At 42.6% G+C, this 23170-nt stretch overlaps 1 protein-coding gene and 1 non-coding gene across 6 annotated transcripts in view; one reads left to right on the top strand and one right to left on the bottom strand.

Annotated features, from left to right (window-relative positions):
* The window catches only part of LOC141093095 (uncharacterized), a 63382-nt gene that overhangs the window by 25404 nt on the left and 14808 nt on the right, over window positions 1-23170 (top strand). For 4 of the 5 annotated variants that reach the window (XM_073579558.1, XM_073579561.1, XM_073579559.1 and 1 more), the window contains 9 exons: window positions 158-1073; window positions 15207-15358; window positions 17289-17433; window positions 18199-18297; window positions 18419-18515; window positions 18774-18828; window positions 20432-20560; window positions 20633-20812; window positions 22937-23079. In XM_073579558.1, the coding sequence (XP_073435659.1) occupies window positions 158-1073; window positions 15207-15358; window positions 17289-17433; window positions 18199-18297; window positions 18419-18515; window positions 18774-18828; window positions 20432-20560; window positions 20633-20812; window positions 22937-23079 (1916 nt within the window). The remainder of the gene's footprint in view (window positions 1-157; window positions 1074-15206; window positions 15359-17288; window positions 17434-18198; window positions 18298-18418; window positions 18516-18773; window positions 18829-20431; window positions 20561-20632; window positions 20813-22936; window positions 23080-23170) is intronic. The other variant, XM_073579560.1, reaches the window with a different exon arrangement.
* Window positions 13988-14059, bottom strand: TRNAD-GUC (transfer RNA aspartic acid (anticodon GUC)). The gene has a single exon. It is a non-coding gene; the product is annotated as a tRNA-Asp (tRNA).

Below are 23170 nucleotides of genomic sequence, written 5' to 3'. Positions count from 1 at the left end.
ACTTTAATATAAGTATTGAGATGTAAATATATTGTTTATGTAAGTATTATTTGACATGATACTTTTAATGGGACCTGCTGATCTTATTAAACACCTGACAAAAGTAAATATCTGTCATTATTGATGCATCACTCACTCCATGTCATTGTTTTTCAAGGATGAGCACAATAAACTGCAGGACTTTACAATGGAAGTGAAGTCCATCTATGCTGACAGTGATCTTGTGGATGATGTGACCAAACCTGAGTCCCGGGAATCCAATAGTTCATCTTTTCTTGTGATTGAAGAAAATACTGCAACTAAGTCATTGAACCCTGAAGAAGACAAAGCCTTATCTAATATGGAAGAGAACTCAACATCACGTCATCTGCCTGCCAACAGCAAACCTCCCATAACACCGCAACCTGCCTTACCAACAATACAAAGTGATGCTAATATTCATCCTGGAGTCAGTGATTGTTCGAATCTGGACTTTCAGACATCCTCTGTTGTTTCTCAAGAGATTACTCCTTTGTCTGGAAGCAAATTAGAGACGATAACTATGACAAATAAAAATGATGTGCTTGAAATATGCCAGCCAAGCTCAGAAGAAGTACCAGATGGTAGCAATGGCTCATTCACTTTACCGAATATTACAATCCCAGACAATGAGACTGATGAGGGAAACCATGTTATAAGTTCAGGTGAAAGGTACATGAGTCCAACTTCTAAGGCAGCAGCACAGAGTCCTCAGGACAAAAACAGTGACAGTATACCTCTCATTCCCATCGAGAGGTCCAGCCCCATCATATCACTCTTGACTGATGAAGATTCAATTCCTATAAAAATAACTGAGGATCTATACAATACTACAGCTTCTGAATGCCACCAAGATGCCCCTAGAAGCATATCAGTGACTCTACCTAAGAAGAATACTTCATCATGGTCAGCGATGTTCCCTCAGGCCAAGGAGCTGAACACTTTATTATCTGCACAGAGCAGCAGCGTCCATTCATTGAAAACACATCCTACAACTAATATGAATGTCAATATGGAGGATCAGGGTCTTTGTACCACCTCAAATTCTTTACCAGGTAAAATATTGTGTATTTTCATACGTAAACAGATAATTAGCGGTTTAACTACAAATTTTTAGGTTGATATGAAAAAAAATATCAGCATACAATGACAATATAAAAATTACATGACATTCCTATGGTGTAAAATTCAGTGTGGGTATCCTATTGATATATACAAAATAATTTATAACAAAACCGACTGTAATATGTATCAGCAGGAAACCTATGCCCCCATCTGCCTTCAATCTTAGAATAACATGCAGGACTGCCATTATTTTGCATGCTCAGCTAATTCTTACCATATTATAGTTTCATAGTTTAAGGTTGAAAAAAGACATCAATAGAGTTCAATCTGTAACTAGTGATGAGCGACTATACTCGTTGCTTGGGTTTTCCCGAGCATGCTCGAGTGGCCTCCAAGTATTTTGGCATGCTCAGAGATTTCATTTCTGTCGACGCAGCTACAAGATTTGCAGCTGCTGGACAGCCTGAATACATGTGGAGTTTCCCTAAGAAACAGGCATTCCTAACATCTATTCAGGTTGTCTAGCAGCCACAAATCATGCAGCTGCATCGACAGAAACTAAATCTCCGAGAATGCCAAAACACTTGGAGGACCCCAGAGCAACGACTATACTCGATTATTACTATAACCTAACACATTAATCCAAAGGAAGGCAAAATTCCCATAAGGTAGATGCCAATTGCCCCATATTAGGGGAAAAATTCCTTCATAATTCCACATATGGTAATCATACTTGTTCATGTTGAAGAAATATCAAGGAAGAGGAGCAGCAGGCTTTCCTAGGTGTTAAAGAGCTTTTGATAAGGTTGTTCTATTATTTCACTTTGGACCTTTACTAAAATGTTTATACTAATGAAAATTATATGATGTATGTAAGATAGCAATCCAGCACTTGGTCTGACTATTATTTATACATATAACGTATTTTTCGGATTATAAGACGCTTCGGATTATAAGACGCACCCCATGCTTTGAGGAGAAAAATAAGACATTTTTTTAAATAAAATGGAGGTGCTTCTTATAATCCATGCGTCTTATTGCTTACCGGGTGGTTGTGGCAGCGGTGAAGCGGTGGTCCCAGGGTCGCTGCTGGAAGAGGCAGAAGTGGGGTGATGCTGCAGGCTGCTGAAATCTCATCACCCGAGATCTTGATGCAGAGATCTCCATCTGCGCATGCGCCGCCTCACGCCAGCCATTTTCTCGGAGTCCACCGCACAGGAAACCACGGAACTGCAAGAGCTCTGACCTTTCATAAAATGTCAGCACAGCCCCACGCAGCACCAGAGACCCCTGCAGCACCGCCAGAAATCCCTTCATCCCAGTCTGCAGCAATGGTACTGGTAAGGTATATACGCATTGTAAGACGCACCCCCATTTTCCCCCAAAATTTTTTGGGAAAAATGTACATCTTATAATCTGTAAAATTTGGTAATCTATGGTGCGATTTCTGAACCAGCAAGTAACATTTAATTTGGCTGTAAAAACAAAATCTTGTAACATCAAGACACTTGATCTATAAGATTGGTAGTAATTTAAGGGGAACCTGTCACTAGTATTTAGGCCTCTAAATTCCCACCAACTTGTTATCCTTAAGAGTAGCATGATGACATACAGTACAAGAACTTTGAAAACGGCATATTTTATATTCTAATAATCTGTAAACAGTCATCAGTGTGGATCTAATGCCACTAAAGAGTCACAGAATCCGGTGATGTTCCTGGATTGATTGACATCCCACAAGTCTTGTACGTCATCAGAAGTCACCTCCAGTGACATCCAGTCAGGGTCGGCTCCAGGTTTTTGAGGGCCCTGGGCGAAAGAGTCTCAGTGGGCCTTTAACACATACCATGATTCATGCCGTGTGACATCCGTGGTGCCGGCCAAAAACAGACTTGTCTCCGTGTGGATCACACGGACACGCATGTGATAATAATAATAATAATCTTTATTTTTATATAGCGCTAACATATTCCGCAGCGCTTTACAGTTTGCACACATTTTCATCACTGTCCCCAATGGGGCTCACACTCTAAATTCCCTATCAGTATGTCTTTGGAGTGTGGGAGGAAACCGGAGTGCCCGGAGGAAACCCACGCAAACACGGGGAGAACATACAAACTCCTTGCAGATGTTGTCCTTTGTGGGTTTCGAACCCAGGACCCCAGCGCTGCAAGGCTGCAGCGCTAACCACTGAGCCACCGTGCTGCCCGTGATCCACACGGACACTCGCTCTGTGGGAAAACACGTTCATGTGAAGGAGGCTATTGATTAGTAGTGTACGCATGAAAGAAAGAAGAGAGAGAAAGAAAGAATAGAGAGAGAGAACAGATAGAGAGAAAAAAGAACAGAGAAAGAAAGCGGGGATATAAAGAACAGAGAGAAAGAAAGGAAGAACAGAGAGAGAAAGAAAAGAACAGAGAGAAAGAGGGTAAAGAAAGAAAGGGTAAAGAAAGAAAGAACAAAGAGAGAAAGAAAGAGAGGAAAGCAAGAACAGAGAGAAAGAAGAAAGAAAGAAAAAGAACAGAGAAAGAAAGAGTGGACAGAAAAAAAGAACAGAGAGAAAGAAAGAAAGAGGGGAAAAAAGAACAGAGCGAGAGAGAGACAGAAAGAGGGGAAGGAAAGAACGGAGAAAGAAAGAACAGAGAGAGAAAAAGAGTGGACAGAAAAAAGAACAGGGAGAGAGAGAAAATGAAGGAGGGGAAAGAAAGAAAGAACAGAGAGGTAGAGAGAAAAAGAAAGAGGGGAAAGAACAGAGAATGAGAGAGGGGAAAAAAATAAAGGCGAAAGAAAGAGGGGAAAGAGAGAACAGAGAGAGAGAGAGAGGAAAGAAAGAGAACAGAGAGAGAGGAAAAAAGATTAGAGAGAAAGAACAGAGAGAGAGAGAGAAAGAAACAAAGAAAGAAATATTCTATAAAGATACCATAGCAGCCTGGCTCCCATTGTAGTGCCCACCTGAGCCTCCTGGTACAGGACATATCATGATCCGCTCACATGGCCGACATCACCGATTCCAAGGCGATCCCGCTGTCCGCTCTGCCAGAGGAGGACACGGTGATGGATCTGAAGCATTCCCTGAAGTGCCTCCATGGTTCCGTCACAGTATCCTCCCGAAATTACCTCATTTCTGGTCAGATTCCAGCACATCACTTCCGGTAGAATGTTACGTGCGAGTTTTAAAGTGCTCCTTGGGGCTCCGCTGTGTACTCCTATGTCTGCGGGAAAAGTAAGCTCCCGGCTGGGGCAGTCTCTCTCAAAATCGGGACTCTCTCGCTGGATCCGGGATGGTTGGGACTTGGGAGGTATAAATGCTCTCCACCATACACCTCGTACACGCACGGCTCCGCTTTGTATGCCTCGTACACACACACGTCTCCGCTCCGTACACCTTGTACACCCCCGGCTCTGCTCCGCTCCATAAACACACGGCTCAGCTCCGTACACCTCATACACGCACGGCTCCGCTCCATACACCACGTACACATGCGGCTCCACACACCTCATACACACATGGCTCTGCTCCGTACACCTCGTACACACATGGGTTCGCTCCGTACACCTCGTACACATGCGGTTCCACACCGTGCACCTCGTACACACATGGCTCCGCTCTGTACACTTCGTACACACATGGCTCCACTTGGTACACCTCGTACACACACGGCTTCGCTCCGTACACCTCGTACACACACGGCTCTGCTCCGGTACACCTCGTACACACATGGCTCTGCTCCAGTACACCTCGTGCACACGCGGCTCTGCTCCTTACACCTCGTACACACGCCGCTCCGCTCCTTACACCTCATACACACGCGGTTCCGCTCCTTACACCTCGTACACACACGGCTCTGCGTAAACCTCGTACACACACGGCTCCGCTCTGTACACCTCGTGCACACACGGCTCTGCTCCGGTACACCTCGTACACACACGGCTCCGCTCCCTACACCTCATACACACACGGCTCTGCTCTGTACACCTCGTACACACACAACTCCTCTCTGTACACCTCGTACACACACGGCTCCTCTCTGTTCACCTCGTACACACACAGCTCTGCTACATCCACCTTGTAAACCCCTCCTGACCCCACACAGAAACTTTACCTCATCCAGACCAGCACCATAATGACGTGACCAGCACAGCAGAGTCCTGCAGACACCCTGATCATGTGACCCCTGACTCCTCCCCTCCTGTGACCTCATCACAGGTCCTGTGCCGCACACAAGATTACAGCCAAAGCGATGATCATTGCTGGCTTAAGGGGCTGTGTGGGTCCCTCGGGGAGGGCGCAGGATGGGGTCGGTACATGGGGGGCGTGGGGGTGCCGGCGGGTATCCCAGACAGCGTGAGTGGGCCCCCCGTCTCGCCAGGGCCCCGGCACTTGCCCGGGTGCGCCGGGTGCTGACGCCGGCCCTGCATCCAATACCTGCACAGTGGATTGGGGTGTACTAACTGATTCATATGTGTGGGAGTTGTCTGTTGATTACATACCAGACTGTAACCCTGGTGGGTGTGGACCCACTGCACCATGGGCCAGACTTACAATGGAGGGGCATGACAAAGTCCCCACCGGGTCTTCACCAGAGCCTCTGATGGTGCGGATAGGCAGGGCTGCCGGTAGACACCAAGTACCACTCCAGGGCAGTCCCTGGGACAGTAGCAGCTGACCGGAGGGTCAGAGGCACAAGTACAAAGAACAGGAGGGCAAGACTGAAGCATAGTTAGATGGTCTGAGGTTAGGGCAGGCAGCATGTGTTCACTATTTAAAGCCAGAGTCAGGAATGGAGATGACAAGTAAAGTGGGTAAACAGGCCAGGTCAATAACGGGAGACAGAATACAAAGACACACCTGAACCAGGGATTAGCAAGCTAGGAACCAATGTTCAGATGAGTAATGGAAGGAGGAGTCGCCTGATATATCACCGGTCAGTGTTTGCAAAGTGTGGGAGTGTCTGACATAGCCTAGACTTGTTGGTTGACAATGAGGGCACGGGGAAGAGTGTCACGATCAGGGGATGTGACCTTTGGCCGCACACGGCTATCACAGGCACAGGGGGCTTATCTTAGTTATCCCACCGCTGGCCCCATGTGATAAAAAACAGCAAGCTCGTCTTGCCCTAACAATTTAACACAGGGGGATTTATTTTGGTTATCCCACCACTGCCACAATATGTTACAAGCTGTCGGGATTTATGGACTTTTCAGTTCCACTTTGGAACTCGCAGCTCTACGTCGCCCCCCTTACCCTCAGGTCAGTCAGGGAACTACACCCAGGCTAATTGGTCGCCGGATGGCTACTTGTGCAATGGCTGTTAGGCCCGCTTGCAGTGAGGGAGTTATAAATGCTTTGGCCACAGCCACACAATCAGCTTATAAAACCCGCTCAGTCACTGCCAGCGCTACCTGCCTAACCAGAACACACTTCGCTGCTACCAGCTTCAGATTCCTCATATTAATATTTAAAATTAATAGAGGGGTACGAAGCAAACCCAAATCAGTAGCGTAATTAGCTTATAGGCACGTAAATTCGTCACAGAGCAAAGAGAATGAAATAATAAATTTTATAGTTTATTCCCAAAAGGTGGGCAGTTTTACAGAAGATAAAAAGGTTTTACGATGGGAGACAATTAAATATGTGCAAGGCAATTACAAATAAAATAAAGGATTAAAACAGAAAATACACTTACATAATGCTTAGATCATTTCAGGCAGAACCATGCTGGGGGGAGGAGCCAGATGTCCCAATGCATTTGAGATCCTATTGGCACGGCATCCCAGGTTAGAATGAGGGAGGGGAAAGGGGAAAATACCTTATACCTTTGGACTGGTGACATCACTAAAGGGGCTGGGTTGTGACGGTCCTTCCCCTAGCTCAGGGTTACAGAACTGGTTTCGAAACTTATAATAACCATATCTCGCAGAGGGTACCTCATATAGAAACTCACATAGTATTATCTTTTCCAGCTCATCGCTGGCATTAATTGAAGACCAAACTCGGACTAGTTATTTCACATGGTTCAGGAGAAATCCCTTTTTCTGATTCTGTTGGGGCTAGAAGTTAGCAAGAACCACTGTGGTGAAGCCCGATCGGAGCACGTCCCAATATGTCAGTTTCATATTTCTGTCATGGACGGGGTCCGAGGTAGGCCCATTTTACTATTTCCCATATATATATATGAGAGCACATGTTCTCTTAGACAAAGAGCATTCCTTTCTTCTAATTAACATTCCTTGCAGTGAGGAGGGGAGGGGGGAGACAGGAAAGAGCTGGTGTAGTGTTAAGGCCCCATCACACTAAGCGAGATCGCTAGAGATATCGCTTAAGCGTCACCGATTTTGTGACACAGCAGCGATTGCTAGCGATATCGCTATGTGTGATACTTACCTCCGACCGGCTCCCCCGCTGGCTATCGCTGATCGTGCGAGAATGTCCTGGACCGTTTCTCATCGGCTGCTTCCTGCTGGGCTTCCTGCTGGCGCCGACGAGCAACGCGTGGACGCGGGCGCGAGGACGTCTTTATCGCCGCGTCTGACAGGTAAGTAACGACCGCCGACCGCTGATACGTCCCTGGTGAGATCTGTCTGTTTGGCAGCTCACTAGCGACCATTTAGCGATGCACCAGCGATCCTGACCGGGTCGTATCGTGGTCGGGATCGCTGGTGCATCGCTAAATGTGATGGGACCCTTACAGAGAGCGTGTATGAAGCTGCAGACACAATGCTGCAATGTGTGACAAGAGGGGGGTCGCTTGGCTCAGTGCTGCTATGAATAGAAGAGTCTGGAATGTTCCAGAAATGTCATACATGATATTTTTACATTATCATTACAAAGAGTAACCAGCCTGATTTTTTAGAGAAGTACTCCATCTCACATGACTATTTAACAGGGATTTGGAATATTGTGCACTGTATTTTATTGATCACTGCTGGTGTTATGTTATTCTTCATTGGCACTAACAATTTTGTTATTGTCCAGGATAACAGATTAATGGTGGTTTAGGGGCCTGCAACCCTCTGACAGGTTTCTTGTAAAGCAGATCTTTTGGGGGGTTTTTTATGAAAGGGAGCCTGTCGGCAGGTTTTGGCTCTTTAGGCCATGTTTACACGTTGATTATTTGGTCAGTATTTTACATCAGTATTTGTAAGACAAAACCAGGAGTGGGACAATCCGAGGAAAAGTATAATAGAAACACGTCACCAGACTTACCACTTCTGTATTTATCACCCAATCCTGGTCTTGGCTTACAAATACTGATGTAAAATACTGAACATGTGAACATGGCCTTAATCTGACAGTAGCTTAACATCGGGAAAGTGAGCCTGATTCTACATAGTAACATAGTTAGTAAGGCCGAAAAAAGACATTAGTCCATCCAGTTCAGCCTATAAAATTCTGTCAGAATAAATCCCCAGATCTACGTCCTTCTAAAGAACCTAACAATAACTTTAAGATACAATATCGTTACGCTCCAGGAAGACATCCAGGCCTCTCTTGAACCCTTCAACTGAGTTCGCCATCACCACCTCCTCAGGCAGGGAATTCCAGATTCTCACTGCCCTAACAGTAAAGAATCCTCTTTGTTGGTGGAAAAACCTTTTCTCCTCCAGAGGCATAGAATGCCCCCTTGTGACTGTCACCTTCCTTGGTATAAACAGATCCTCGGAGAGATATTTGTATTGTCGCCTTATATACTTATACATGGTTATTAGATCGCCCCTCAGTCGTCTTTTTTCTAGACTAAATAATCCTAATTTTGCTAATCTCTCTGGGTATTGTAGTTCCCCCATCCCCTTTATTAATTTTGTTGCCCTCCTTTGTACCCGCTCTAGTTCCATTATATCCTTCCTGAGCACTGGTGCCCAAAACTGTACACAGTACTCCATGTGCGGTCTAACCAGAGATTTGTACAGAGGCAGTATAATGCTCTCATCATGTGTATCCAGACCTCTTTTAATGCACCCCATGATCCTGTTTGCCTTGGCAGCCGCTGCCTGGCACTGGCTGCTCCAGGTAAGTTTATCATTAACTAGGATCCCCAAGTCCTTCTCCATGTCAGATTTACCCAGTGGTTTACCGTTCAGTGTGTAATGGTGATATTGATTCCTTCTTCCAATGTGTATAACCTTACATTTATCATTGTTAAACTGCATCTGCCACTTTTCGGCCCAAGTTCCCAACTTATCCAGATCCATCTGTAGCAGAACACTATCTTCTCTTGTATTGACTGCTTTACATAGTTTTGTATCATCTGCAAATATCGATATTTTACTGTGCAAACCTTCTACCAGATCGTTAATAAATATGTTGAAGAGAATAGGTCCCAACACCGACCCCTGCGGTACCCCACTGGTCACAGCGACCCAGTTAGAGAATATACCATTTATAACCACCCTCTGCTTTCTATCACTAAGCCAGTTACTTACCCATTTACACACATTTTCCCCCAGACCCAGCATTCTCATTTTGTGTACCAACCTCTTGTGTGGCACAGTATCAAACGCTTTGGAAAAATCAAGATATACCACATCCAATGACTCACCTTGGTCCAGTTTATAGCTTACCTCTTCATAAAAACTGATTAGATTGGTTTGACAGGAGCGATTCCTCATAAACCCATCCTGATATGGCGTTAAACAGTTATTCTCATTAAGATAATCCAGAATAACATCCCTCAGAAACCCTTCAAATATTTTACCAACAATAGAGGTTAGACTTACTGGCCTATAATTTCCAGGTTCACTTTTAGAGCCCTTTTTGAATATTGAAACCACATTTGCTATGCGCCAGTCCTGTGGAACAGACCCCGTCGCTATAGAGTCTCTAAATATAAGAAATAATGGTTTGTCTATTACATTACTTAGTTCTCTTAGTACTCGTGGGTGTATGCCATCCGGACCCGGAGATTTATCTATTTTAATCTTATTTAGCCGGTTTTGCACCTCTTCTTGGGTTAGATTGGTGACCCTTAATATAGGATTTTCTTTGTCTCTCGGCATTTCACCTAGCATTTCATTTTCCACCTTGAATACCGTGGAGAAGAAGGTGTTTAATATATTAGCTTTTTCCTCGTCATCTACAACCATACTTTCCTCACAATTATTTAAGGGGCCTACACTTTCACTTTTGATTCTTTTACTATCGATATAGTTGAAGAACAGCTTGGGATTAGTTTTACTCTCCTTATGCTTCCTATTCCTATGCAATATGCTTCTCTGTTTCCTTTTTGGCAGCTTTAATTATTTTTTTAGATAAAGAATTTTTCTCCTTATAGTTTTTTAGAGCTTCAACGGTGCCATCCTGCTTTAGTAGTTTAAATGCTTTCTTTTTACTGTTAATAGCCCCTCTTACTTTTTTGTTTAGCCACATTGGGTTTTTTCTATTTCTTGTCCTTTTATTCCCACAAGGTATAAACTGCTTACAGTGTCTATTAAGGATGTTCTTAAACATTTCCCATTTATTTTCTGTATTCTTATTTCTGAGGACATTGTCCCAGTCAACCAGATTAAGGGCATCTCTAAGCTGGTCAAACTTTGCCTTCCTAAACTTCAGTGTTTTTGTGACTCCCTGACATGTCGCCCTAGCGAAAGAAGTGAAACTGTACAATATTGTGGTCGCTATTTCCTAGATGCCCAACAACCTGCAGATTTGTTATTCTGTCAGGTCTGTTAGATAATATTAGGTCTAAAAGTGCTGCTCCTCTGGTTGGATTCTGCACCAATTGTGAAAGATAATTATTCTTGGCTATTAGCAGAAACCTGTTGCCTTTATGGGTTTCGCAGGTCTCAGTTTCCCAGTTAATATCCGGGTAGTTAAAGTCCCCCATAACAAGGACCTCATTATGAGTTACAGCTTCATCTATCTGCCTTACTAGTAAACTTTCCATGATTTCTGTTATAATTGGGGGTTTGTAACAGACCCCAAAGAGAATTTTGTTACTATTTTTCCCTCCATGTATTTCGACCCATATGGACTCGACATCCTCATTCCCTTCGCTAATATTTTCCCTTAAAGTGGACTTTAGACAAGACTTTACATAAAGACAAACCCCTCCTCCTCTCCGATTTTTACGTTCCTTTCTAAACAGACTGTAATCCTGTAAGTTAACTGCCCAGTCATAGCTTTCATCTAACCATGTCTCGGTTATTCCCACTATTTCATAGTTACCTGTAGATATATCTGCTTCTAGTTCTTCCATCTTGTTTGTCAGGCTTCTGGCGTTTGCGAGCATGCATTTTAGAGAATTTTGCTTTGTTCCAATCTCCTCCCTGTTGATTGTTTTAGAAATTTTCTTACCTCCCTTCTGAGTATGCTGTCTTGGATCTTCTTTGCCACACCTCATATCATTCATCAGTATAATATCTGGTTTCATGTTCGTGTCTAACGTTTTTCTTTCCATCCCTTCTTCTTCTAGTTTAACGCTCTCCTAATGAGTGTAGCGAGTCTTCTGGCGAATATGTGTTTCCCAGGTTTCTTGAGGTGTAGTCCGTCTCTGGCGGGGAGTCCATCGTACAAGTAATTCACACCGTGGTCCAGGAATCCGAATCCTTGTTGTCTGCACCATCGTCTTAGCCAGTTGTTCTCATCAACGATCCTGTTCCATCTCCTGGTGCCATGCCCGTCTACTGGAAGGATAGAAGAAAAAAATACCTGTGCATCCAGTTCCTTTACTTTCTTCCCCAACTCTTCAAAGTCCTTGCAGATTGTCGGTAGGTCCTTCCTTGCCGTGTCATTGGTGCCAACATGTATCAGAAGCAATGGGTGGACGTCCTTGGAACTGATGAGCTTTGGTATCCTATCGGTCACATCCTTCATCTTCGCACCTGGGAGGCAGCATACTACTCTTGCAGTTATATCCGGTCTGCAGATGGCTGCTTCTGTGCCTCTCAGTAGTGAGTCTCCCACCACTACCACTCTTCTTTGCTTATTGGCTGTACTTTTTGTTGTCACTTCTGGGTGTTGCTGTGTGCCCTTTTCTTCTTTGCTTGCTGGTAGTGCTGTGGGGAGGAGGACTCCCAGACAGTGACTGGGCCGGAACCCAGGGGACCGCCATCAGGGTTCCTGAAGGAACAACACTGGGGGGACAACAAAGGGAGACACATGACTAAAGGTGTCAGGGCAACAGGGGGCAGGGCAAAGACAAAAGGAGGAGGGGGCGCGCTCAGTTGGCAGAGTGTGACAGGAGGGGAGAAGCCGAGTGACTTAGAGAGAGACGGGGTGACGAGCGGTGTGGGTAAGAGACACCGTCAGGAGTCTGTGAGGAGAAAGCTACGCATTCACCGACAAGAGAGACGTGAGAGACTTTTACTGGAGGCCGCTCCCCACCCACGGTCGCACACAGCCACGCCCGTTGTCCCCCGCCCTTTTGAGACAGGTCCGTTACCTCAAGTTGCCACTGCAACGACACGTAAAATGGCTACAGCAGCCTGGACACTGCCCCCCTGTCTCCTTCCACAGCTGCGGCCCTGCCATCACCGGCCTCAGTGGACGCCACCTCGCCATAGGCGGCAATAGAGGCCCACGTCCCGTCTACAAGGGGACTCTGAGCAGAGGCCGGCCGAACGTCATTTGGGAAACTGCGTCATCACTGCGCTGCGAGACGAGAGCCGGTAAAAGACATCCTGAAAGGCCAACCAGCACAGATTCTTCAGGGCCTCTTGTGCCCCACCAGCATAGATTCTTCAGGACCTGTTGTGCCCCACCAGCACAGAGTCTTCAGGGCCTGTTGTGCCCCACCAGCACAGATTCTTCAGGGCCTGTTGTGCCCCACCAGCACAGAGTCTTCAGGGCCTGTTGTGCCTCACCAGCACAGATTCTTCAGGGCCTGTTGTGCCCCACCAGCACAGATTCTTCAGGGCCTGTTGTGCCCCACCAGCACAGATTCTTCAGGGCCTGTTGTGCCCCACCAGCACAGTTTCTTCAGGGCCTCTCGAGCCCAAATCATCCTGGGATATCGAGGCGTCAAGGCAGCCGCATCAGCGACCTCTAAGAGGCCGCACCTGCGATCCCAAGCGACGTCTGGAAGGATAAGTGAACTATAGGAAATAAGGACCCATAGTTTGGCCATACGTGGCCTTCGACACCCAGACTAGCCGGGTTAGTCACATTGAATATAAGAAAAGTATTGTTTATTTTGTTGAGTCCCTGCGAGGACAGATTGTTGTTACTCCTTTTACTTGTTCAGCATAGCCCCAGCGGCTCCAAGTTATAAAAGTTGATTTCACAAGTCATACCCTGTCTCGTGTCTTGTCACTGCATTCTGAGAATCTGCTCAACCCTACAGTGCCTCATCCTTAGGTGTACCATCGTCATCCTCCGCAAGGCCTTGTCATCGGTTTGTCAGTTGTGTGGTTGTGATGTCTCTATGGTCTTCTTGCTTCTTTTGGTCACATGCTTCCACTCGTCTGCTTTTGGAGGTTCTCTGACACTTTCTTCACCTTCTGTGACCAGTAGAGATGCTTCTGTTCTGTCTAGGAAGTCTCCATTTTCTTTGATGAGTTTCAAAGTGCAAATTCTTTTTTCCAGACCACGCACCTTTTCTTCTAAAAGGGCCACTAATCTACACTTCTGGCAGGTGAAGTTGGATTCTTCTTCTGGTCGATCTGTGAACATGTAGCACATGTTGTAGCTCACCATGTAGGTTGTCACACCTGCCATGTTGCTTGTAGATTCTGCTGACTTGCTGCGTGTCTTCCTTCTCGTGTAATCTACTCAATCAGACAAGCTTTTTTGCAATAATGTCCTAGAGGACAAAATTTGCGCGGCGTATGGCGCGCGGTTCGGCGATGCTTTCCAAGCAGCTGGTCCCGGCTGAATCCAACGATCCTCTTGCTTAGGGAGACTCTTCGCTTTTCCCAGAAGGCACCTAGAATATGAAAATTATCTTCCTCAAGCTTCAATCCCTGGCTCCCCATCGGGGAATCAAACCCCGGTCTCCCGCGTGACAGGCGGGGATACTCACCACTATACTAACGAGGATTGGCTAACAATGTATCACTTAGTTTACTGAGTGCATCAGTTGTGATGTGGCATGTACCTGAGCTCAAAGGCTGCCCCTGCCTACCCCACAGCTTTCTGTGTACATTGTCCATTGATAGTGAGCTGCTTATCAGAGGAGGGGCAGAGTACGATCAAGCCTACTGTGAGCACCAATCCAGGCAGTGATTATCCCCAGGTGATAAAACCTTCATTGTAAGTAAACAGCAGCACACAGTCCCTATCTCATGCTGTCTTTAGATTACATAGTAAAATTCTGCTGACAGATTCCCTTTAATACTCAATTACGTGGGTGACTAGTCCAAGAGGGCAGTCCATGGCAGCTTTCCACTCCCTGTCCCAAAATTCACATAGGATGGGACCAGTCACTCAAGGGGAGCAGGGCTGGGAGAAGCCACTGAGGACTGGCCTTTTGGAATAGACACTAAAGTGGAATGTAACCCAGTCTGAAAGACGTAGGAATTTCATTTATCATATTCAGATGTACCTTTAAATCATAATGGAACAAAGTTCTATTTTTTTTTTACCTGGAATCACAGCTGGAGGAGTTTTTCTAAGCCTGATATGGGACTTGTTGTGATTTCGGGCACATTGTAATACAGATAAGCACAGACACTTGATCTTAGGTATGATAATAAAATGAGTCTAGCTAAAAAGTGAGAGAGCTCATGAGCCCAATGTATTCATTCTCCGCTCACCCAGCCTGACTGACAGCTTCAGCTTGTACTGAGCAGTGTGAGATTTCAGCAACAGCAGAAATGAGGGACAATGCTGATGAGCTGCTAATCAGAATAAGTGGACAGTAATTGAGTTTATACTTTCAGAAAGTCATTCTTAGAAATTTAGTACAGTAAATTCATCAGGTCAAAGAAATCTGTATAATTATTACAGATTCACTTCAAAGAATACAACCAGATTTCATCATAGACTTAAATCCAATTGTTTTAAGTGTTTTAATTATTTAAATTAGAGTACTACTCTTTCATATTTACTTTCTATATCCATTCTCCTTGAAATATTCTCAGATCAGTCCTCTTTGTTAATACGATGTATATTGAAAAAATGTAAGAGACTTGTGCCATTGACAAGCTAATCTTGGAAAACCTATGGGATCACACTATTCCTGCAGAAATGAAAAATCAAGCCGCTGAAGCAACCCAGGAAGATGTAAGAGCAAAAGAAATGGAGAAGGGATCCATCTTGTCCATCAGCACTGATTCTAGACACCAGTCATCTGAACTGCAAACGCTGAGTGACAGACTGCGGGAAACAGAATGTAAGGTAATTCTGCTTGGTTAGTGTATAATCTTTAGGGTTCTTATTTGTTTATTGGTTGAAACAGGTTAAAACCCATGCCTCCATGAATAGCGACCACAGCATCCAGGCAATTATGGGAACTCTCTGCTAAACCATTGCCAATGATGCAATAGAAAGCGGTGTGGATGTTGGTGATACATGACAATGGCTGCTGGGGGTCTAATATTGGCCCCCACATTTGCCAGCTTTGTACATGTATAAGGTTCATTGATAGGCAGTACCAGATAGGATGTAAGCCGACAACTTGTATAATTCAATGCAAAAATTATCATTATTGCCTATCAAATGGCTGTGTTTATGTCCCCCAGTAGGACTAAAACAATGAGAAAAAAAAAAAAAAATACAAACACTTTTTTCTGCTTTCTGAAAAAATGGTTAAAATAATAAAAAAAATGATTGGTGTTGCTGCATGTTATTTAATCTGTGCTCTTTTTTTTATCTTCAAGAAAGAACCTAAATAAAATATCTAGAAAATGTCATATTTACCTTAAAATGCTACCAATAAAAACTTCAGCTTGTCCCACACAAACAAAAAGCAATCACAAGCCTCCAATACCAGAAAAGTAAGAATGTTAGAGATTTTTAAATATTAGGAAGTGAAAAGAAAAAACATTACTGCATGATCATAATTAGAATTGCTTGCACTGGAAAAGTTCATACAATCGTGATTCTGTATAGTTACTACAAAGATATTAAGGGCTTGTGCACACGTTGCAGATTTGCTAGCAAAACCTAAAGCAATCCTGATGCCAGGAAAGTGAGTGAGAACCCTGAAGTGTCATGCGCACATGATGTCACCTATCACCTTTTTAAAATTAAAAACAACACAAGTTCAAATCATCCCCTTTTCGCCCCATTCAAAATTAAACAATAATAATAATAATAATAAAACAAAATGCACACATTTGGTAATTGTTGCGTTCAGAAATGTTCGATCAAAAACATAAAGTAAATTAACCCGATCGGTAAATGACGTAAAGAGGAAAAAAATCAAAAACGCCAGATTTATGTTTTTTGGTCGCCACAACATTGTAATAAAATCCAATAACGGGCGATTAAAATATTGTACGTACCCCAAAAATGGTAGAAAAAAGACATCAGCTCAGCACGCTATGCATCTCGGAAAATGGCAAAAAATGTTTTTCTTACAAACTTTGGATTTTTTTTTTTCACTACTTAAATACCGTAAAAAGATCCTATACATGTTTGGTATCTGCAAACTCGCACTGACCTAGAGAATCATAATGCCAGGTCAGATTTAGCATTTAGTGAACATGGTAAATAAAAAAATCCCCAAAAAACATTGTGGAATTGCACTTTTTTTGCAATTTGATCGCACTTGGAATTTTTTTGTTAGCATTTTTCAGTACACTATATGGTAAAATCAATGGTGCCATTCAAAGTACGGAAAAATAGGAGTTATGGCTTTGGGAAGAAGGGGGAGGAAAAAAACGAAAAATGCGGAAATGGAAAATCGCAAGGTGGTGAAGGGGTTAATGCATTAAACTGTGGAATTGAACTGTTCAAATATAATTTTAGTACACTCTTGATGAGAAGATGTAGGATCTATTGAGCAATCTCTTGTCATATTATGTTGTTAGATTGCAATTTAAAGCACAAATTAAAAAAAAAAACACAGCTAATTTAATCATATCTACATATAACATCACAAAAAAAACCCACCTGTGCGACAAATAAAACCTTTTCTTTACCTGATTTTAAAACTTATTACTGCGGCAACTTACAGTATCTGTAGACTTTATTCTGCAAACCATCTCCTGATTACATTATAGAAGTATTGATGATACTACACGTTTCATATGCTATGCACATACTGCAGTCACAAGATGTATAAGCAATAAGATGTGTATAGCAATGTCTGGTGTCACTTTAGACGGGACCTACAATTCACGCAAGACAGGGGGAAGCAGCAAAGGTGGAAACATCTGACAGCGGTGATGATCACACCCGGTTATGGCGGCTCTCTGAACGATTACGTAAATGTGCAGAGGCCATACGAAATCTGCTGATTACTGAAGGTTGGTGACGTCTGATTTATTGTCTATAGCAGCATCATTATTGTTGTTATTGCATGCCGTACAGGCAATGGCTACAGCAAATAGTGGGGGATTGTGGTCACCATACAACTCCAAGTAGACTCTTACAAGGAAAAGGTTGTATATGACCATCCTAAAACTTCCAACATATGGTTTTCTGTTGTTCTGTAGCCACAGGCTTATTCTTTGCTACAGGCCTCATTAGATGTGTGTAATCTTATATGTATATAACAATATGGACCATTGTTCATTAGTGTTTTTCATCAGTGTTTGTTCAGTGTGTCAGTATTTACCGTAGGCGTTTCATCAGTGAACTACAAATCTTCTCCTATCCATTACAATATTAATCACAGATCACACATGGATGCCATCCGTGTGGTGTCCATGATTTTCATAGACCCATAGACTTGTATGTGTCATTTTGATCCATGACTCAGATCAAAAACGGACATATCTCTGAATTTTTCCAGACCACTCTGTGGAATATCCGTAAAAAAAACACACAACACATACGTGATTCGCAGAAGTCTGAATGCGGTTTTCGACTGATGACCCTGTTCTCTTTTGTACTTCTTTTACCGTGCTGCTCTTTTGAGTTATTTTCACTATTTTATAAGGTTGTACAAAGATGAGGGTATTTAGAGTGGTTTGCATTTCTGTGATACTACTTAACCTATACTGTGATAACTTCTTTTTATTTTTTTTTCTAAAAACAACTATAATGACACATCTTTCCTTTGAGTTTAGGTTTTCACTCCTTAGCTGATGTGTTGGAAGAAGGGATACAAGACGAAAGTTCAGAAGTTCTATCCACAAATCTTACTCAACTTGAAAACTTCCCGGCAGGTACAGATTTGGTTTTTTTATGAATGTGCACTCATTTATGGTAAATGGGATGAACATTTCACCTTCCTCATATAACCTGCATACAATGCCACATTACTTTTATTGCTCCATCTTATATTAGTATTACAGAGTTTACTCCATAACATCGCAAGGAAGAGATCGGAACATGGAGAATTAACAGATGAACATTCTCAAGATAGTGTCATAAGGAAAGCCAGGTGTGACATGACATATAGGACAATGTAAGCAAATTAGAAGCTGTATGGCCATATAAAAACAAGAGGCGAAAGGCAGCGTTCTTGTACTCAAGTGATGGCCGTTCTAATTAAACAACCATAGGGTCAACTGCCAGTATATACATATTACTGAATCTACTATACTTGTAAATTACTATATTCTGATAAATCCTTTCCACTTCACTCAAACCATTAATTCCAACACTTTTTGATTTTTGAAAAAAAAAAAATGTATTTCAGTACTCTGCCTCTGAAACATACTGAAGAAGAAAGCCAAAAGCAGGATGAACTTCCTGTAAGTACCATAATCTACAAGGAGTGTCATAAATGTCACTGTCAGTGTTGTGTACTGTTGTGGCCAAAAGTTGAGACTGACACACATTTTGGTTTTCGCAAAGTTTGCAGGTTCAGTATTGTTATATCTTTAGCCAAATGTTTCTATGGCTACTAAAGTACAGTGATCAGCATTTCGTAAGTTTTTACACTTTAATTAGCAAATACATAAAGACTCAAAAATTACAGTGTTGACCTTTATTTTTAAGACTTCTGCATTTCGGTCTGGCAGCTGGATATCAGACGACAGTGCTTCCAGATTATCACAATTTTTATGACTTTGTTTGCCCATCCACTTTTTGAGGATTGATTATAGATTCTCAATGGGATATTTCCTGTACATGATCCCAGAATTTCAATATTTTGTTCACCGAGCCAAGTAGTTATCACTTTTGCCTTGTGACATGGTGCTCCGTTGCTGTTAATTTTCAAATTTCTCCTGGATTGTTGGGAGAAGTTGGAAAATTATGAGGGAGTCCACACCCTTGGATGAGAAGCAACCCCACATAACTATCACTGATCAACGACAGAATATTATATAACTCCAGTAAAGTGTGGCTACTTCATGTTCAGTGAAATATAGTCATAAAAGTAAAATTCCAGTGCAGTAGTTCTTTTCCAGCTTTACAATTTATTAAAGGTTAAGATATCAGCAATAAGAGGGCAATCTAGGCTTATATAAACAGATTTTGAATTTTGCTGGTTGAAATATTTCTAGTTACATAGCATGGGCACTATGTCAGATATTGTGATTTAACATTTTAATAATCATCAATACTCTCTTTAGAACAGTTATTAAATTTTACACCAGATGCCCAGAGACTTATGACAGCCAGACGCCCACAAAGCACAAACTTTTTTTATGTTTCATTATTATTAGTTCTATTATTGGTAATAATTCATTATTTTTATTATATAGTGCTATCAAGGTTAGGGTTATAGCAAACAAAGCAGAAACACTCACTCCTGTGATAAAACATGCAGGGAAATGTGTTATCGGATACAGCAGGGGCTCATAGTAGCAACTTTATCTTCTGTAAATTCACTTATCATAAGTGACTTATGCGTCCCCCCCTAGCCAGGAGCTGTTGTATGTGCCGACCATGAACTAAAGCAGCTCAGCATGGTCGGACACAGCAAATTGCAGTACATAGCAGGGACACATTTATAAGATTATCTCAGCACAGGAAAAAAAATGTTATTTTAACACATTGAATTGTGGAACTTATTATTATTCCTAGATCTATTAATTAAAATGTACTTTGCTTGTGGGATAACACCTTTAAGGCCGGGACCACACAGGCGAGAAACTCGGACGAGTCTCGCATCTTAATATTCGGCACTGCTGCCGACACTCGGGAGCAGACCGTGCGGCTGTATAGAAATACATGCAGCAGCATGCTCCGCTCCCGAGTGCTGGCGGCAGTGCCGGGTATTGACTTGCGAGACTCGTCCGAGTTTCTCGCATGTGTGATCCCGACCTAACACACATTTTTATCAACTCGCCTGAAAATGTAACACACAAAGAATGAATTGTCATAACTTTCATTGTTCTGTGTGCCTAGTTGAAGTCTTATCTTAGCTATGATTTTGGTCATCCTTCATTAATATTTACCCGTACTGACGAAGAACACAACAAACGAGAACTGCAGCAGGCCTGTAGCCAGGGAAAGATTCCAATTGGTATATACAAGGTAACAAAAATCATAGTGATTATCACATTTTGTAGATGATCATTTTGATAATGCTTTTACCCATGTCTTCAGGATACCAGTAGAATGATGGCAAGATACCGTGTTCTGTGTCAGGAGAGACTACGTTGTCTGGTTTGGGGATATGTACAGTATATTTCTTGGAACAAGGCCGAAAGTCTATTAAAAAGGCAGTGCCTCACCAGATCAGAAACCAGCCCAGTGCTATATAAACTGCAAAAGCGAAAAGATCAGGTAATTGTCAACAAGGCTCAAGCCTGGGGTAATAATTATGTGCTATTCCTACTGATAGTAGCTGTACATTTGTTTGTGCAAGTCCTACTGGGTTCTAATTTAAATGTAAAGGTTATCTGTCAGCAGGTTTTTGCTATGTTATCTGAGACCCTGATTCCAGCCTGTGTCACTTTCTGGACTGCTTTATGAAGTTTTGCTATAGTCCTTGTTTTCTCTGCTGTAGATGTAGCCGTGGTCAGAATGCTGAGCTGTGTATAACCCCGCACACACCAATGTGCATTGTCAGTAAGCTGACAATCAGTGGTGGGGGAGGGGTTACACACATTATCTGGACTGGCCTGCATGTGAGACCTAAGGCCCATCACACATAGCGATCTCGCTAGCGAGATCGCTGCTGAGTCACAAGTTTTGTGATGCAACAGCGATCTCACCAGCGAGATCGCTGTGTGTGACAGCGATCAGCGACCGACTCCCCTGCCGGTATCGCTGATCGCTCTGGGAAACCTCTGGACTTTTCTTTGGTCACTGGTCTCCCACTGGCCAGCACGCATCGCTGCGTGTGACAGGCGGGAGACCAGCGATCTGCTGGTAACTAACATACAAATCGGGTATCTAAGGGACGTACGTCCCTTGGATACCTGATGTGTACATTAGTTACCAGCTCCCTGCATCAGCGCGCTGGTAACTAACTAACACAGCGACGCCGCGCTCTCGGCGTCGCTGTGCTGATCGCTGGTGAAGCTGTCTGTGTGACAGCTCACCAGCGATCACATAGCGACTCACCAGCGATCCTGACACGTTGATATCGTTGTCGGGATCGCTGGTGAGTCGCTATGTGTGACTCCAGCTCTAGTCCTGCTCCAGGTGATAAAATACTAGTTGAATTGAAACTACAACACAGCCTAATAAGTGATACATCCCTGGAATCAGGCTCTGTTGCGTTATAATATACTGCTCTCAGATGAACTATCCTACAAAAAGACTTAGGAAACTATTAAAAAATAGACAATTCTTTATTTGATATAATGGCATATAGCAAAACATACACATTGAAAATGGTACATGATTAGACAACACGTGGTACGTCCTTTTAAAACGTGGTATCAATTTATACAGATTTTTTCAGGACACAATTATCGTCTCTTAAAGGTGGCAGTATAACAATAAAGAATATATTTAAGGCTATATGATGCATTTTTTCAAATAATTTTTAATAAAACCATGTAAATAACTAGAGATATTTATAAAATGCACATGGTTTTTCCTTCTATTAATTAATGTTGATAATTTCTAGAGGTTAATATATTTGAATTAAGGACGACGTTATGAGAGGATAATTGTGTCCTGAAAAAATCTGTATAAATTGATACCATGTTTTAAAAGGACGTACCACGTGTTGTCTAATCATGTACCATTTTTAATGTGTATGTTTTGTTATGTGTCATTATATCAAATAAAGAATTGCCTATTTTTTTTAATAGTTTCCTATGTGTTTTTGTAGGATAGTTTAATTATTGGTTGGGAAACTTAATATTTTCTCCAAAATTATCGAACATTTGCTCTCAGATGAAATAGCAATTACCTGCTCACGGATTCCCTTTAAAGAGTAACCATCGTTTTGATTTTTGTTTCATAAATCAAATTGAACACATGAAAATAAACAACCTTGTAATGTATTTTATCAGAGAAACCTGTTCCTTTCTCCTCCTGCACTGATCAATGATTCTCAACATCCTCAGACAGATTTTTATACTACTCATATTCTTTTCAGTAGAAACTATTGTCTCCTATGAAAAAGGGGACACAGGTGGAGAGGCAGAGCTTCTCCCTTCTCTTACCCCCTCTTCACAACATGGAGTATCATCAGTAGTAACTGTCATTTCCTTTCTCAGTAATGTAAAAATCTGTCCTTCCTGAATACAGATTTTACCAGTGAACTGAGTATTTTGTGAATGATCTATCCGTTCAGGAGGAGAAAGAAGCAGATTTCTATGATAAGATTTATTACAAAGTTGCTTATTTTCATGAGGACTTTTGATTTATGAAATAAAAATTAAAATAATTGTTACTCTTTAAGTGGTAGCATTTTATAACTAGTATTTTCTTCATGCATGTGTACTTAAGGCTTTCCTAGAATGGAGGGACAAACTACTGAAAAGCCAAGAGCAGCGGTTGCAACTCTCTGCAGTTATCAACCAGACTTTACAAGGACTGCATGAGGACACTGGGATATTTCTAATCAAGCCACTGATTTCTTCATCAGGAAGGTAATGCACTCACTAAGTATATAAGGAAAACTTCATGTTATCAGTGGTTGGATTATTTTTTCATTTATTGTTTGTTCATCTAAAAGCATAA

The sequence above is a fragment of the Dendrobates tinctorius genome, unplaced genomic scaffold (assembly GCF_039654945.1).
Source record: "Dendrobates tinctorius isolate UK_male_01 unplaced genomic scaffold, ASM3965494v1 ptg000062l, whole genome shotgun sequence".
In the NCBI taxonomy this organism is placed as follows: Eukaryota; Metazoa; Chordata; class Amphibia; order Anura; family Dendrobatidae; genus Dendrobates; species Dendrobates tinctorius.
Note: the sequence above shows the minus strand (reverse complement) of the source record. Positions and strands in the feature narration are given on the sequence as shown.